Here is a 13475-nt window from a genome sequence, read left to right on the forward strand (position 1 = left end):
TATAAGTCAATTGTGTGGGACAACAAGGCATTGCTGATGCCATATGTACGGTTGAGCAAAAATGAAAAAGCTGATGAAGAGATTCTCTTTTGTAAGAAGATAACAATGACCAATGGAGAATCAATCTACAACAGGCTCAAGATGTATCTTGAGGATAAAAGTATTCCAATTTGGAACATGGTATTTTGTGCAACAGATGGAGCACTATACGTGACAGGTCACCATGCTGGTTTAGTGGCATTTATGAAAAAAGAAATTCAAAGTCAGCTTGCAATCCATTGTGTAATTCTTTGTCAACATCTCGCAGCCAAAACTCTAAGCCAGCAACTTCTTTCAAGCATGACTCTTGTAATATCTGCTCTCATCCATTAAATAGCAAATCATTTCACCAGTTATGCCAAGATAACGTTAACGGGTTTGAATGTTTGCTTCTTCGCACTGAAATGCGTTGGCTGTCAAAAGGTTGCTGCTTAAAACATTTACTTGATATTTTTGACACTATGGTTGAACTTTTACTCAAAGTCAACAAGAGCTTGGGAAACAAGATTGAACTTCTACCTGGAATTGTGGCATACCTAGCCGATCTGTATGTTAAAATGAGCATTCTAATTATGAACTGTAGGGTGAGAATTTCAATTTAATCCAGGCAAAAAGTGCAGTGTCCACTTTTATCAGAAAATTGGAAATATATAAGCAAAACATTGGGAGAAGAATGTTCTCAGTTTCCCTGCATGGGAAGTTTGGCACTCTCGTTCAGACAGTGATTTGTAAGAGCACTGCTTCCACCTGCAGTTACTGAAACGAATCACGGATTTCAACAATCTGGAAATTCCAGACTGGGTAAGTAACCCATTTCTTTGCAAGGCAGAGGAACAGGATAAAGAAATCAAAATGTTTTTCAAAAATGTCAGCTTTTGTGGTATGTGGGTACACTGTCATATGAAGTTTCCTGATCTTTGGGGAAGAGGTAAGCTGCTCTTCATTGCATTTCCATCCTCCTATCCTGTTGAAAGACTTCAGTGCAGTGACCACATACTCACAAGAAACAGAAACTAGTTGGACATGGTTATGCTTAGGGACTTAAGGCTTTTTACTGTCACAACTTGAACCAGATATTTCAACTCCTGCTAAAAACTATCAAGTTTAAGGATCACATTGATATTGAAGCTACTATACAGTGCACTGTACTGTGTAAACTAGGTTTAAAGACAAACAACAACTTAAAGCAAAATCACTTTTCTCATGTTAGCATATGGTAGACATGTTTTTACATTATGTTGGTGCCAGAAAGTATATTGTGCCTAAGAGGGGCATGGGCAAGTATGAAGGTACCTTAGGGAGGCAACACACATAAAAGTTGCTGGTGAACGCAGCAGGCCAGGCAGCATCTCTAGGAAGAGGTGCAGTCGACGTTTCAGGCCGAGACCCTTCGTCAGGACTAACTGAAGGAAGAGTGAGTAAGAGATTAGAAAGTTGGAGGGGGGAGGGGGAGATCCAAAATGATAGGAGAAGACAGGAGGGGGAGGGGAGCCAAGAGCTGGACAGGTGATAGGCAAAAGGGATACGAGAGGATCATGGGACAGGAGGTCTGGGAAGAAAGACGGGGGGGAGGACCCAGAGGATGGGCAAAGGGTATATTCAGAGGGACAGAGGGAGAAAAAGGAGAGTGAGAGAAAGAATGTGTGTATAAAAATAAGTAACAGATGGGGTACGAGGGGGAGGTGAGGCCTTAGCAGAAATTGGAGAAGTCGATGTTCATGCCATCAGGTTGGAGGCTACCCAGACGGAATATAAGGTGTTGTTCCTCCAACCTGAGTGTGGCTTCATCTTTACAGTAGAGGAGGCTGTGGATAGACAAGTCAGAATGGGAATGGGATGTGGAATTAAAATGTGTGGCCACTGGGAGATCCTGCTTTCTCTGGCGGACAGAGCGTAGATGTTCAGCAAAGTAGTCTCCCAGTCTGCGTTGGGTCTCGCCAATATATAAAAGGCCACATCGGGAGCACCGGACGCAGTATATCACCCCAGCCGACTCACAGGTGAAGTGTTGCCTCACCTGGAAGGACTGTTTGGGGCCCTGAATGGTGGTAAGGGAGGAAGTGCAAGGGCATGTGTAGCACTTGTTCCGCTTACACGGATAAGTGCCAGGAGGGAGATCAGTGGGGAGGGATGGGGGGGACGAATGGACAAGGGAGTTGCGTAGGGAGCGATCCCTGCGGAATGCAGAGAGAGGTGGGGAGGGAAAGATGTGCTTAGTGGTGGGATCCCGTTGGAGGTGGCGGAAGTTACGGAGAATAATATGTTGGACCCGGAGGCTGGTGGGGTGGTAGGTGAGGACCAGGGGAACCCTATTCCTAGTGGGGTGGCGGGAGGATGGAGTGAGAGCAGATGTACGTGAAATGGGGGAGATGCGTTTAAGAGCAGAGTTGATAGTGGAGGAAGGGAAGCCCCTTTCTTTAAAAAAGGAAGACATCTCCCTCGTCCTAGAATGAAAAGCCTCATCCTGAGAGCAGATGCGGCGGAGACAGAGGAATTGCGAGAAGGGGATGGCATTTTTGCAAGAGACAGGGTGAGAAGAGGAATAGTCCAGATAGCTGTGAGAGTCAGTAGGCTTATAGTAGACATCAGTGGATAAGCTGTCTCCAGAGACAGAGACAGAAAGATCTAGAAAGGGGAGGGAGGTGTCGGAAATGGACCAGGTAAACTTGAGGGCAGGGTGAAAGTTGGAGGCAAAGTTAATAAAGTCAACGACCTTAGGGAGGCGTTAGAAAGTATGGAAGTACTTTAGGTGGGCTTTGGGCTACAAAAAGTTGGAAAATATTGTGCTAACCACTACACTACTGTACTGCCCCTGTTGGATAGCACACCCTGGATCCCATATGATCTAAACTTGCAGACTAACCTACCCTGCAGAACCGTTAGGAACTTTTACTTTGATCAAAAATTCATCATTACCATTTACATTACTCCCATGTATAATGACAACATATAGTTAACTTCAATGTACCTGCTAATAGTCTTTGATTTCCAACCTTCTTCTTCATAGCACTTCATGAATGAATTAAAGTGCATAATTCCCAATAGCATGTGCAGCTGACTGTGCCATGGCATTTCATTCATACAAAATTGACTGAATCTTTTGCGTTGCAGGTAATTATGCACAAATGGTCTGAGCTGTGTTCGGAAAATTTCTCTGGCCTTCTTTTCCAACCTATCCTTCTGTTTCCTAAATAAAGCATTGAAAATTCACACATAAAGGACACTTACATATGTGACAAAAATACACTCAGCTGCCATGCTTTTCTTTTCAGGTACCTTCTTTTCAGAACATGGTTATAGCAAAAACAATAGAACACCATTCTTCACCATCTTCTAACTTTTTCATATGATGTAAGTGTGTAATGATTTTTGAGGTAAGTAGAGCTACTTACTTTCTTACCTTTACTCACCCAAGTCTGAATCCTGTCTAGACCCTGCTGCTTCATTTGCTAAGGAGTTACAAATAGAACTGAACATAGTGTAAGCATTAATGAACATCTCTTCATTGCTGGAATTAGCACTTTGGTCTGCACCTGGACCAAGGCCATGATCAGTTCTGGAGTGGTGAAATCCTGGTGAATCTCCAATTGTTCTCAGTGAGCAGATAAGTTGGTGTCATTTTACAGCACTATTGATAATGCTATCTATCAATATACTAATTGAAAGTAGACTGACTTGGCAGTAAATAGCTGGATTAGATTTATCCAGTTTACCACTGGAAATATTCCACAATGACAGGTGGATGCCAGTGTTACAAGTGGCTCGAGGTACAGCACTTCAATATTACATCTAGGATATTGTCCACCCAATAACCCTTGCTGTATCCAATGCTTTCAGCCTTATCTTGATAACATGTGAAGTGAATCAAATTAGCTGAATTATGGCTTCTGTGACAGTTAAGATCGGAAGAGGAAGACAAGTTGGATCACCCTTTCAGTGTTGCTCACTGAACATGGTTATGAATGCTTCATCCTTGTCTTTAGAACTTACATGCTAGGCCCTACCACCACTAAGGATAGCGATTAGGGGTTCTGAGACTTCTTAGAGGTCTTCCACCATTCATGTGGTGGGATTGAATAGATTTTTTTATCTGATCTTCGAATTAAGATCATAAGATACAGGAGCAGAAGTAGGCCATTCATCCCATCGAGTCTGCTCTGCCATTCAATCATGGGCTGATCCAATTCTTCCAGTCATCCCCACTCCCCTGCCTCTCCCCATACCCTTTGATGCCCTAGCTAATCAAGAACTTATCTATCTCTGCCTTAAATGCACCCAGTGACTTGGCCTCCACAGCCACTTGTGGCAACAAATTCCACAGATTTACAACCTTCTGACTAAAGTAATTTCTCCGCATCTCAATTCTAAATGGACGTCCTTCAATCCTGAAGTTGTGCCCTCTTGTCCTAGACTCCCCTACCACGGGAAATAATTTTGCCATATCTAATATGTTCAGGCCTTTTAACATTCAGAATGCTTCTATGAGATCCCCCTCATTCTCCTGAATTCTGGGGAATACAGCCCAAGAGTTGCCAGACGTTCCTCATACAGTAACCCTTTCATTCCTGGAATCATTCTCGTGAATCTTCTCTGAACCATCTCCAATGTCAGTATATCCTTTCTAAAATAAGGATCCCAAAACTGCACACAATACTCCAAGTGTGGTCTCACGAGTGCCTTACAGAGCCTCAACATCACATCCCTGCTCTTATATTCTATACCTCTAGAAATGAATGCCAACAATGCATTCGCCTTCTTCACCACCAACTCAACCTGGAGGCTAACCTTTAGGGTATCTCTCATTACAATACTTCCAGTGTCATTTTCTATTGGTCCTATATTTACCCTCAACTCTCTTTTACTCTTTATATACTTAAAAAAGCTTTTAGTATCTTCTTTGATATTAGTTGCCAGAATTGTGAGATAATTTAACATTTGTTTTGCAGTTTGCCATGAGCTTCACCCAGCTGGCCAAGTTTGAGCAGCTGCCTATCGGAGATCCAAAGCGTGAGAAGTCATGGCTCACTCAGCTTTGCTGATTGCGTACATAAGGCATCGACTCGAGGCAGTTTGGTGTTTTGAGCGGCAGCCAATTGGAGATCCAAAGCGTGAGAAAACTTAGCTCACTCAGGCTCACTGATTGAGTACATAAAGCATTGACTCGCAGCAGTATGGTGTTTCGAGCAGTAGCAAAACAGAGAACAAAAGCGTGTGAAGACATAGCTCACTCAGGTTCACCAATTAATTACAGAAAGCAGTGACTCATGGCAGCTTGGTGTTTTAAGCAGCAGCCAATCAGCGATCGGGTTTGATTGCAAGAACAAATTAAAATAAGGTAGGGGCAAGTGGGGCAGCATTTTTGAAGTGGCTAATGTTAGATTGGGGATTTTGAGGCTTTAGCTCTCAAGACTTCCGCAAGGGAAGATTTGAGTGAGAGAAAGTGAAAGGCATAGGTAGATTTTTTCCCCCACGATTTATTTATTGTCTTTTCCTTCTTTATATTTGCTGAGTTAGAACAGTAGAGATTCCAGACAGGATAGCTCAATGCTACTCTTGCGGGATGTGGGAAGGTAAGGAGATCTCCAGTGTCCCTGACCATGACACCTGTGCATCCAGCTGCAGCTTTTAACACTCACCATTAAGAAGTTGAAGCTGAAACTGGATGAGCTCCGGAACATTCGGGAAGCTGAGGGGATGATAGTTAGGACATATGGAGAGGTAGTTACACCCAAGGTGCAGGACACAGGAAACTGGGTGACAGTCAGAAAGGGGAAAGGGTTAAACAGCCAGTGCAGAGTACCCCTGTGGCCACCCCCCTCAATGACAGGTATATCACTTTGGATACTGTTGCGAAGGATGACCTAACAGAGTAAAGTCTCAGATGTCAGGTCTCTGGAACATAGTAGAGAAGGGAGAAGAAGAGGTGTGGAGATAGGGGATTCATTAGGGGAACTGAAAGGAGGTTCTGTGGATGAGAACAAGATTCCCGGGTGGTAGTTGCCCCCTGGGTGCCAGGATCCAGGAAATCTTGGATCAAGTCCTCAGCATTCTTAAGTGGGAGGGTGAACAGCCAGAGGTTGTGGTCCATGTAGGTACCAATGACATGGGTAGGATGAGTGACAAGGTTCTGCACAGTGAGTTCAGGGAGTTAGATGCTAAGTCAAAGGGCAGGATCTCCTAGGTTGTGATCTCAGGATTACTACCCGTGCCATATGCTAGTGAGGCCAGAAATAAGAAGATTATACAGTTTAACACTTGGCTAAGGAGTTGGTGTAAGAGGGAGGGCATCAGATTTTTGGATCATTAGGCTCTCTTCCAGGGAAGGTGAGACCTGTATAGAAAAGATGGTTTGCAACTGACCTGGAGGAGTCTAACATCCAAGTGGGAAGGTTTACTTGTGCTTCACAGGGGGAGGAGTTTAAACTAGAATTGCAGGGGGATGGGAACAGAGTGCCAGAACAGATAGTGGAGAGGCTGTAAAGTAGATGCTGTTAAGACTTCAGGCAAAGTCAGGAATCAAAGGGTTGAGCATGATGTGACTAATGTCTTCAGCTGCATATATTTCAATGCAAGAGGTATTATAGGAAAGGCAAAGAAACTCAGGTCGTAGATCAACACATGAAATTATGATTTGTGAGACTTGGTTGCAGGAGGGGCAGGACTGACAGCTCAATGTTCCGGGATTCCATTGTTTTAGACATGACAGAGTGGAAGTGATTAAAGGACGAGGGTGGTGTTACCAGCCAGGGAAAATGTCACGCCAGTGCTCAGTCAGGACAAACTGGAGAATTTGTCTAGTAAGGAGTTATGGGTGGAACTGAGGAATAAGAAAGGTATGACCATCTTAATGGGGCTATATCTTATTACAGACAACCCAACAGTCCATGGTATTTAGAGGAACAAATTTGTAGAGAGATCACTGACTGCTGCAAGAAACACAAGGCTGTTATAGTAGGTGATTTTAACTCTCCACATATTAACTGAGACTCCCATAATATAAAAAGACTAGATAGGATAGAGTTTGTCAAATGTGTTAAGGAAAGTTTCCTTAATCAGAATGTAGAAGTTCCAAAAAGAAAATACACAATACTTGATCTGCTGTTAGGGAATGAGACAGGGCGGATGACAAAAGTTTCTGCAGGGGAACATTTCACATCCAGTGATCACAATGCCATTAGTTTCAAAGTAAATATGGAAAAAGATAGGTCTGGTCTATGTTTTGAGATTCTAGATTGGAGAAAGGATCGGCAGGTATGGACTGGGGCAAGCTGGTTTCTGGCAAAGATGTTCTTGGTAGGTGGAAGGCCTTCAAAAGTGAAATTTTGAGAGTATAAAACCTGCATGTACCTGTCAGAATAAACAGTAAAGATAGCAGGTTTAGGGAACCTTGGTTTTCAAGAGATACTGAGGCCATGGTTAAGAAAAAAAAGGAGGTGCATAGCAGGTACAGACAGGTAGGAACAAATGAGGTACTTATGGAGTGTAAGAAGCACAAGGGAATACTTTAAGAAAGAAATCAGGAGGACTAAAAGGGATAAGCTTGCCCTAGCCGACAAGGTGAAGGAGAATCCTAAGGGATTCCACAGATATTTTGAGAACAAAAGAATTGCAAGGGATAAAATTGGTCCTCTGGAAGATCAGAATGGTAATCCATGCATGGAGCAAAGAGAGATGGGGGAGATCTTAAGTGGATTTTTTGCATCTGTATTTACTCAGGAGATGGACACAGAGTCTATAGAAGTGAGGCAAAGCAGGGGCAAGTTCATGGACCCTATACAGATTACAGAGGAGATGTTTGCTGTCTTGAGGCAAATTAGGGTGGATAAATCACCAAGGCCTGACAAGGTGTTCCCTCAGAACCTGTGGGAGGCAAGTGAGAAATTGCAGGGCCCCTAGCAGAGATATTTAAATCATCCTTAGCAACAGGCAAGGTACTGAGGATTGGAGGATAGCTAAAGTTGTTCCGCTATTTACATAGAAACATAGAAACATAGAAAATAGGTGCAGGAGTAGGCCATTCGGCCCTTCGAGCCTGCACTGCCATTTATTATGATCATGGCTGATCATCCAACTCAGAACCCAGCCTTCCCTCCATACCCCCTGACCCCTGTAGCCACAAGGGCCATATCTAACATCCTTTTAAACATAGCTAATGAACTGGCCTCAACAGTTTGCTGTGGCAGAGAATTCCACAGATTCACCACTCTCTGTGTGAAGAAGTTTTTCCTAATCTCGGTCCTAAAAGGCTTCCCCTCTATCCTCAAACTGTGACCCCTCGTTCTGGACCTCCCCAACATCGGGAACAATCTTCCCGCATCTAGCCTGTCCAATCCCTTTAGGATCTTATACGTTTCAATCAGATCCCCCCTCAATCTTCTAAATTCCAACGAGTACAAGCCCAGTTCATCCAGTCTTTCTTCATATGAAAGACCTGCCATCCCAGGAATCAATCTGGTGAACCTTCTTTGTACTCCCTCTATGGCAAAGATGTCTTTCCTCAGATTAGGGGACCAAAACTGCACACAATACTCCAGGTGTGGTCTCACCAAGGCCTTGTACAACTGCAGTAGTACCTCCCTGCTCCTGTACTCGAATCCTCTCGCTATAAATGCCAGCATACCGTTCGCCTTTTTCACCGCCTGCTGTACCTGCATGCCCACTTTCAATGACTGGTGTATAATGACACCCAGGTCTCGTTGCACCTCCCCTTTTCCTAATCGGCCACCATTCAGATAATAATCTGTTTTCCTATTTTTGCCACCAAAGTGGATAACTTCACATTTATCCACATTAAATTGCATCTGCCATGAGTTTGCCCACTCACCCAACCTATCCAAGTCACCCTGCATCCTCTTAGCATCCTCCTCACTGCTAACACTGCCACCCAGCTTCGTGTCATCCGCAAACTTGGAGATGCTGCATTTAATTCCCTCATCCAAGTCATTAATATATATTGTAAACAACTGGGGTCCCAGCACTGAGCCTTGCGGTACCCCACTAGTCACCGCCTGCCATTCTGAAAAGGTCCCGTTTATTCCCACTCTTTGCTTCCTGTCTGCTAACCAATTCTCCACCCACACCAATACCTTACCCCCAATACCGTGTGCTTTAAGTTTGCACACTAATCTCCTGTGTGGGACCTTGTCAAAAGCCTTTTGAAAATCCAAATATACCACATCCACTGGTTCTCCCCTATCCACTCTACTAGTTACATCCTCAAAAAATTCTATGAGATTCATCAGACATGATTTTCCTTTCACAAATCCATGCTGACTTTGTCCAATCATTTCACCGCTTTCCAAATGTGCTGTTATCACATCCTTGATAACTGACTCCAGCAGTTTCCCCACCACCGACGTTAGGCTAACCGGCCTATTTAATAAAGCTTTTAAAAATAAACGAGGAAATTGTAAGCCGGTGAGCCTGACATCGGTAACAGGGAAAGTTATTGAAAGGTATTATAAGAGACCAGATATATGAGTATTTTGATAGCCATGGACTGATTAAGGTTAGTCAGCATGGCTTTGTGTGTGGTAGGTCATGTCTAACCAACCTTAACAGGTTTTTCAAGGAAGTTACCAAGAAAGGTGATTAAGGCAAGGCATGGGATGTTGTCTACATGGACTTTAGCAAAGCATTTGACAAGGTCCTGCTTGGGAGATTGGTCACAAAAGTCAAGATGAGGCAGTAAATTAGATAAGACATTGGCTTTGTGGAAGAATCCTGAAAGTGGTAGTAGATGGTTGCCTTTCTGACAGGAAGCCTGTGACTAGTAGAGTGTCATAGGGATAGTTGCTGCTTTCATTGTTGTTTGTCATCTACTGTACATCAATGGTCTGGATGATAATGTGGTTAACTGGATCAGCAAATTTGGAGATGACACTAAGATTGGGGATGTAGAGGACAGGGAGGAAGTCTATCAGAGCAGTGCTTACAGCGGGATCTGGACCAGCTGGAAAAATGGTCTGAAAATGGCAGATGGAATTTAATACAGACAAGTATGAGGTGTTGCACTTCAGTAGGATCAACCAGGTTAGGGAATACATCCTGGTAAATTAAAGTGGCATCATGGGTAGATAGGGTCAAAGAGAAAGATTTTGGCACATTGGCCTTCATTAATCAAAGTACTAGGTACAGAAGATGGGATGTTACGTTGAAGTTGTATAAGACGTTGGTGAGGCCTAATTTGGAGAATTGTGTCACCTACTTACAGGAAAGATGTAAGTAAGGTTGAAAGAGTACAGAAAAAATTTACAAGGATGTTGCTGGGATTGGAGGATCTGAGTTATGAACAAAGATTGAATAGATTAGGACTTTATTCCTTGGAATGTAGAAGGTTGAGGGGAGATTTAATAGAAGTATAAAACATTATGAGGAGTATAGATAGATGCAAGCAGACTTTTTCCACTGAGGTTGAGTGGGACTATAACTGGAGGTGATAGATTCAGGGTGATAGATGAAAAGTTTAAGGGGAACATGAGGGGTAACATCTTCATTCAAAGAGTCATAAGAGTGTGGATTGAGCTGCCTGTGCAAGTGATGTATGCAAGCTCAATTTCAATATGTAAGAGGAATGTGGATAGATATCTGGGTGGTAGGGATATGGAGGTCTATGGTCCTAGTACAGGTTGATAGGATTAGGCAATTCAAATAGTTTGGCACAGATAAGATAGGCCAAAGGGCTTGTTTCTGTGCTGTACTTTTCTATGACTCTATAACACCTAATCATTTTAGGTTTGCCTGGTGCTGTTCTGTTTGCCCTTCCATATTTTTCACTGAACCAAGACTAAAGGAAGGGAAAAAGAAGAAAGGTTGAACAAGATTGTAAAAAAAAGATTACTATAGGAAAGAAACAACAGTGATACCAGAATGAAAGCAATCAATAATTAAACAGCAATTGAAGAAGATTACGACCCCTAATGATGAGATTTCTTATCTACCTTTGTGCTGATGGGTCCATTTTAAGGACTGGGTTATTGAGAATGTCATCCAGAAGTTCCTTCAACTTTAATTTGTCTTTTCTTGTTTTCTTGGGCATGGGTGTCTAAAAAAATAAAAGCAACATTCTTTGCAACGAAGTTCCATCTCACAGAATGACTTCCTAAATTAATCATAAATGCTATACATGTTGTTAATTTAAATAGCATTATTTACCAATGCATACATTTTCAATTTCATTGGATCTAACATGATTTTACAATTGAAGACCTATATGGAAACTTTACATTGAAAAACCTTTAAAACATTAGAGCGTTCCTAAAATTATTAAACGTACCTAAATTAACTCAATCTGTTTAAAAGCTGTAAAATATCAGAAACTTATCTCTATCCTTCACAGCCATTCGCCTCCATTTCAGGTGAAATAAATAACTGAACTTGCACCAGATCTAATCGCAGGCAGACATCCCAGCATAAATAATTTTGGGGTATATATTCACTCAAATATTTCCAGCAAGACATAATTTTGAACATACTACAAGTATTAAATTTTGAAAGACAAGGGTGCCGTAATTAAGTCAAAAAGCAAAACACAGGCACTGAAGATATGAAATGAAGATACAAAATATCAAAGATATTTAGAATGTCAGGTCAGTGGACAGAGAGACATTGCTAATCTTTCAGGACAATGATTTTCTGAAGAAAGGTTATCTACCTGAAACTTCAAATCTGTTTCTTCCACCCAGTCACTGTCAAACTTAGTAGGTATTTACAGCACGTTCTACTTTATCCAACTACCTGACTTTCCCTCTACACAGAGAGAATATGCAAAATATATCTGGACAGTTGGTTGTAAGGTACAAAATAAAAAATGAAAAATAAATTATTTGATATTACGGGCTAGAGGCAACGTAGATATATTCCAGGTACATTCCCACAAGTACAAACGGAAGCTTCCAAGATGACAAAGGAATTAATGAGTAGGATGAATCAGAACCAACAGAGAGAACAAAAAATAGGTGGCAAATGTAAAATAGAACAAGGGGACTTTTTATTTTAATTATTTAAAGATACATCTGGTCCTGGGTATGACTCTAAACTGCAACCGGTGATGAGGCTCTGATTGGGGACTTTCAGAGCTTTGGGAAAAGCCGAATTACCCCTTAGTCATTCATTGCTCCCAGGGCCGCTCTGACCCGGAATGGTAGCGTGATAAATGAAATGGAACGACTAAATATTGATATATTGGGGATTAGCGAAGTTTGTTGGATAGGTGCTGGAACATGTCAGAGTAGAAATAAGACACTAATTTATTCTTGTGGAACATCCCATACTAATGGAGTAGGAATTCTTATGGATGAAAACATGGCAAAAAGTGTTTTAGGACATCGGGCAATATCAGAAAGAGTGCTCCTTGTTAGATTCGGAGGACAACCATTTGATTTAGCAATTATATAGATATATGCACCAACAACAGATGGAACAAATGAGGATATAGATAAATTCTATGAAGAGCTTGAACAACCAAAGAATGGATACAAATCTCAAAATATTAGAAATCTCAAGAAAGAAATTAGAAAAACTAAAAGAAGATAAGAGGTTGCTTTGGCAGGTAAGGTGAAAATAAATCCAGAGGGTTTCTACAGTTATATTAACAGCAAAAGGATAGTGAGGGATAAAATTGGTCCCTTAGAGAATCAGAGTGGACAGCTATGTGTGGAACCAAAACAGATGGGGGAGATTTTGAACGATTTCTTTTCGGTATTCACTAAGGAGAAGGATATTGAATTGTGTAAGGTAAGGGAAACAGGTAGGGAAGTTATGGAAATTATGACGATTAAAGAAGAGGAAGTATTGGTGCTTTTAAGGAATATAAAAGTGGATAAGTCTCCAGGTCCTGACAGGATATTCCCTAGGACCCTGAGGGAAGTTAGTATAGAAATAGCAGGGGCTCTGACAGAAATATTTCAAATGTCATTAAAACCGGGGATGGTACCGGAGGATTGGCGTATTGCTCATATTGTTTCATTGTTTAAAAAGGGTTGTAAGAGTAAATCTAGCAATTATCGGCCTGTAGGTTTGACATCAGTGGTGGGTAAATTAATGGAAAGTATTCTTAGAGATGGTATATATAATTATCTGGATAGACAGGGTCTGATTAGGAACAGTCAACATGGAATTTATGCGTGGAAAGTCAAGTTTGACAAATCTTATTGAATTTTTTTTTGAAGAGGTTACCAGGAAAGTTGACAAGGGTGGATGTTGTCTATATGGACTTCAGAAAGGCTTTTGACAAGGTTCCACATGGAAGGTTAGTTAGGAAGGTTCAATCGTTAGGTATTAATATTGAAGTAGTAAAATGGATTCAACAGTGGCTGGATGGGAGACGCTAGAGAGTGGTGGTGGATAATTGCTTGTCAGGTTGGAGGCCAGTGACTGGTGGTGTGCCTCAGGGATGTGTACTGGGTCCAATGTTGCTTGTCATATACATTAATGAT

General features: G+C 41.9%; 1 protein-coding gene across 1 annotated transcript in view; it reads right to left on the bottom strand.

Moving 5' to 3' along the window:
• LOC134359153 (cilia- and flagella-associated protein 54-like) overlaps positions 1 to 13475 on the bottom strand; it is a 510505-nt gene that overhangs the window by 261847 nt on the left and 235183 nt on the right. Inside the window, exons 33-34 of the mRNA XM_063072102.1 lie at positions 10980 to 11083; positions 3008 to 3226 (exon numbers count right to left, since the gene is read on the bottom strand). Of these exons, the coding sequence (XP_062928172.1) occupies positions 3008 to 3226; positions 10980 to 11083 (323 nt within the window). The remainder of the gene's footprint in view (positions 1 to 3007; positions 3227 to 10979; positions 11084 to 13475) is intronic.

Source organism: Mobula hypostoma, chromosome 20 (assembly GCF_963921235.1).
Source record: "Mobula hypostoma chromosome 20, sMobHyp1.1, whole genome shotgun sequence".
NCBI classification, from domain to species: domain Eukaryota; kingdom Metazoa; phylum Chordata; class Chondrichthyes; order Myliobatiformes; family Myliobatidae; genus Mobula; species Mobula hypostoma.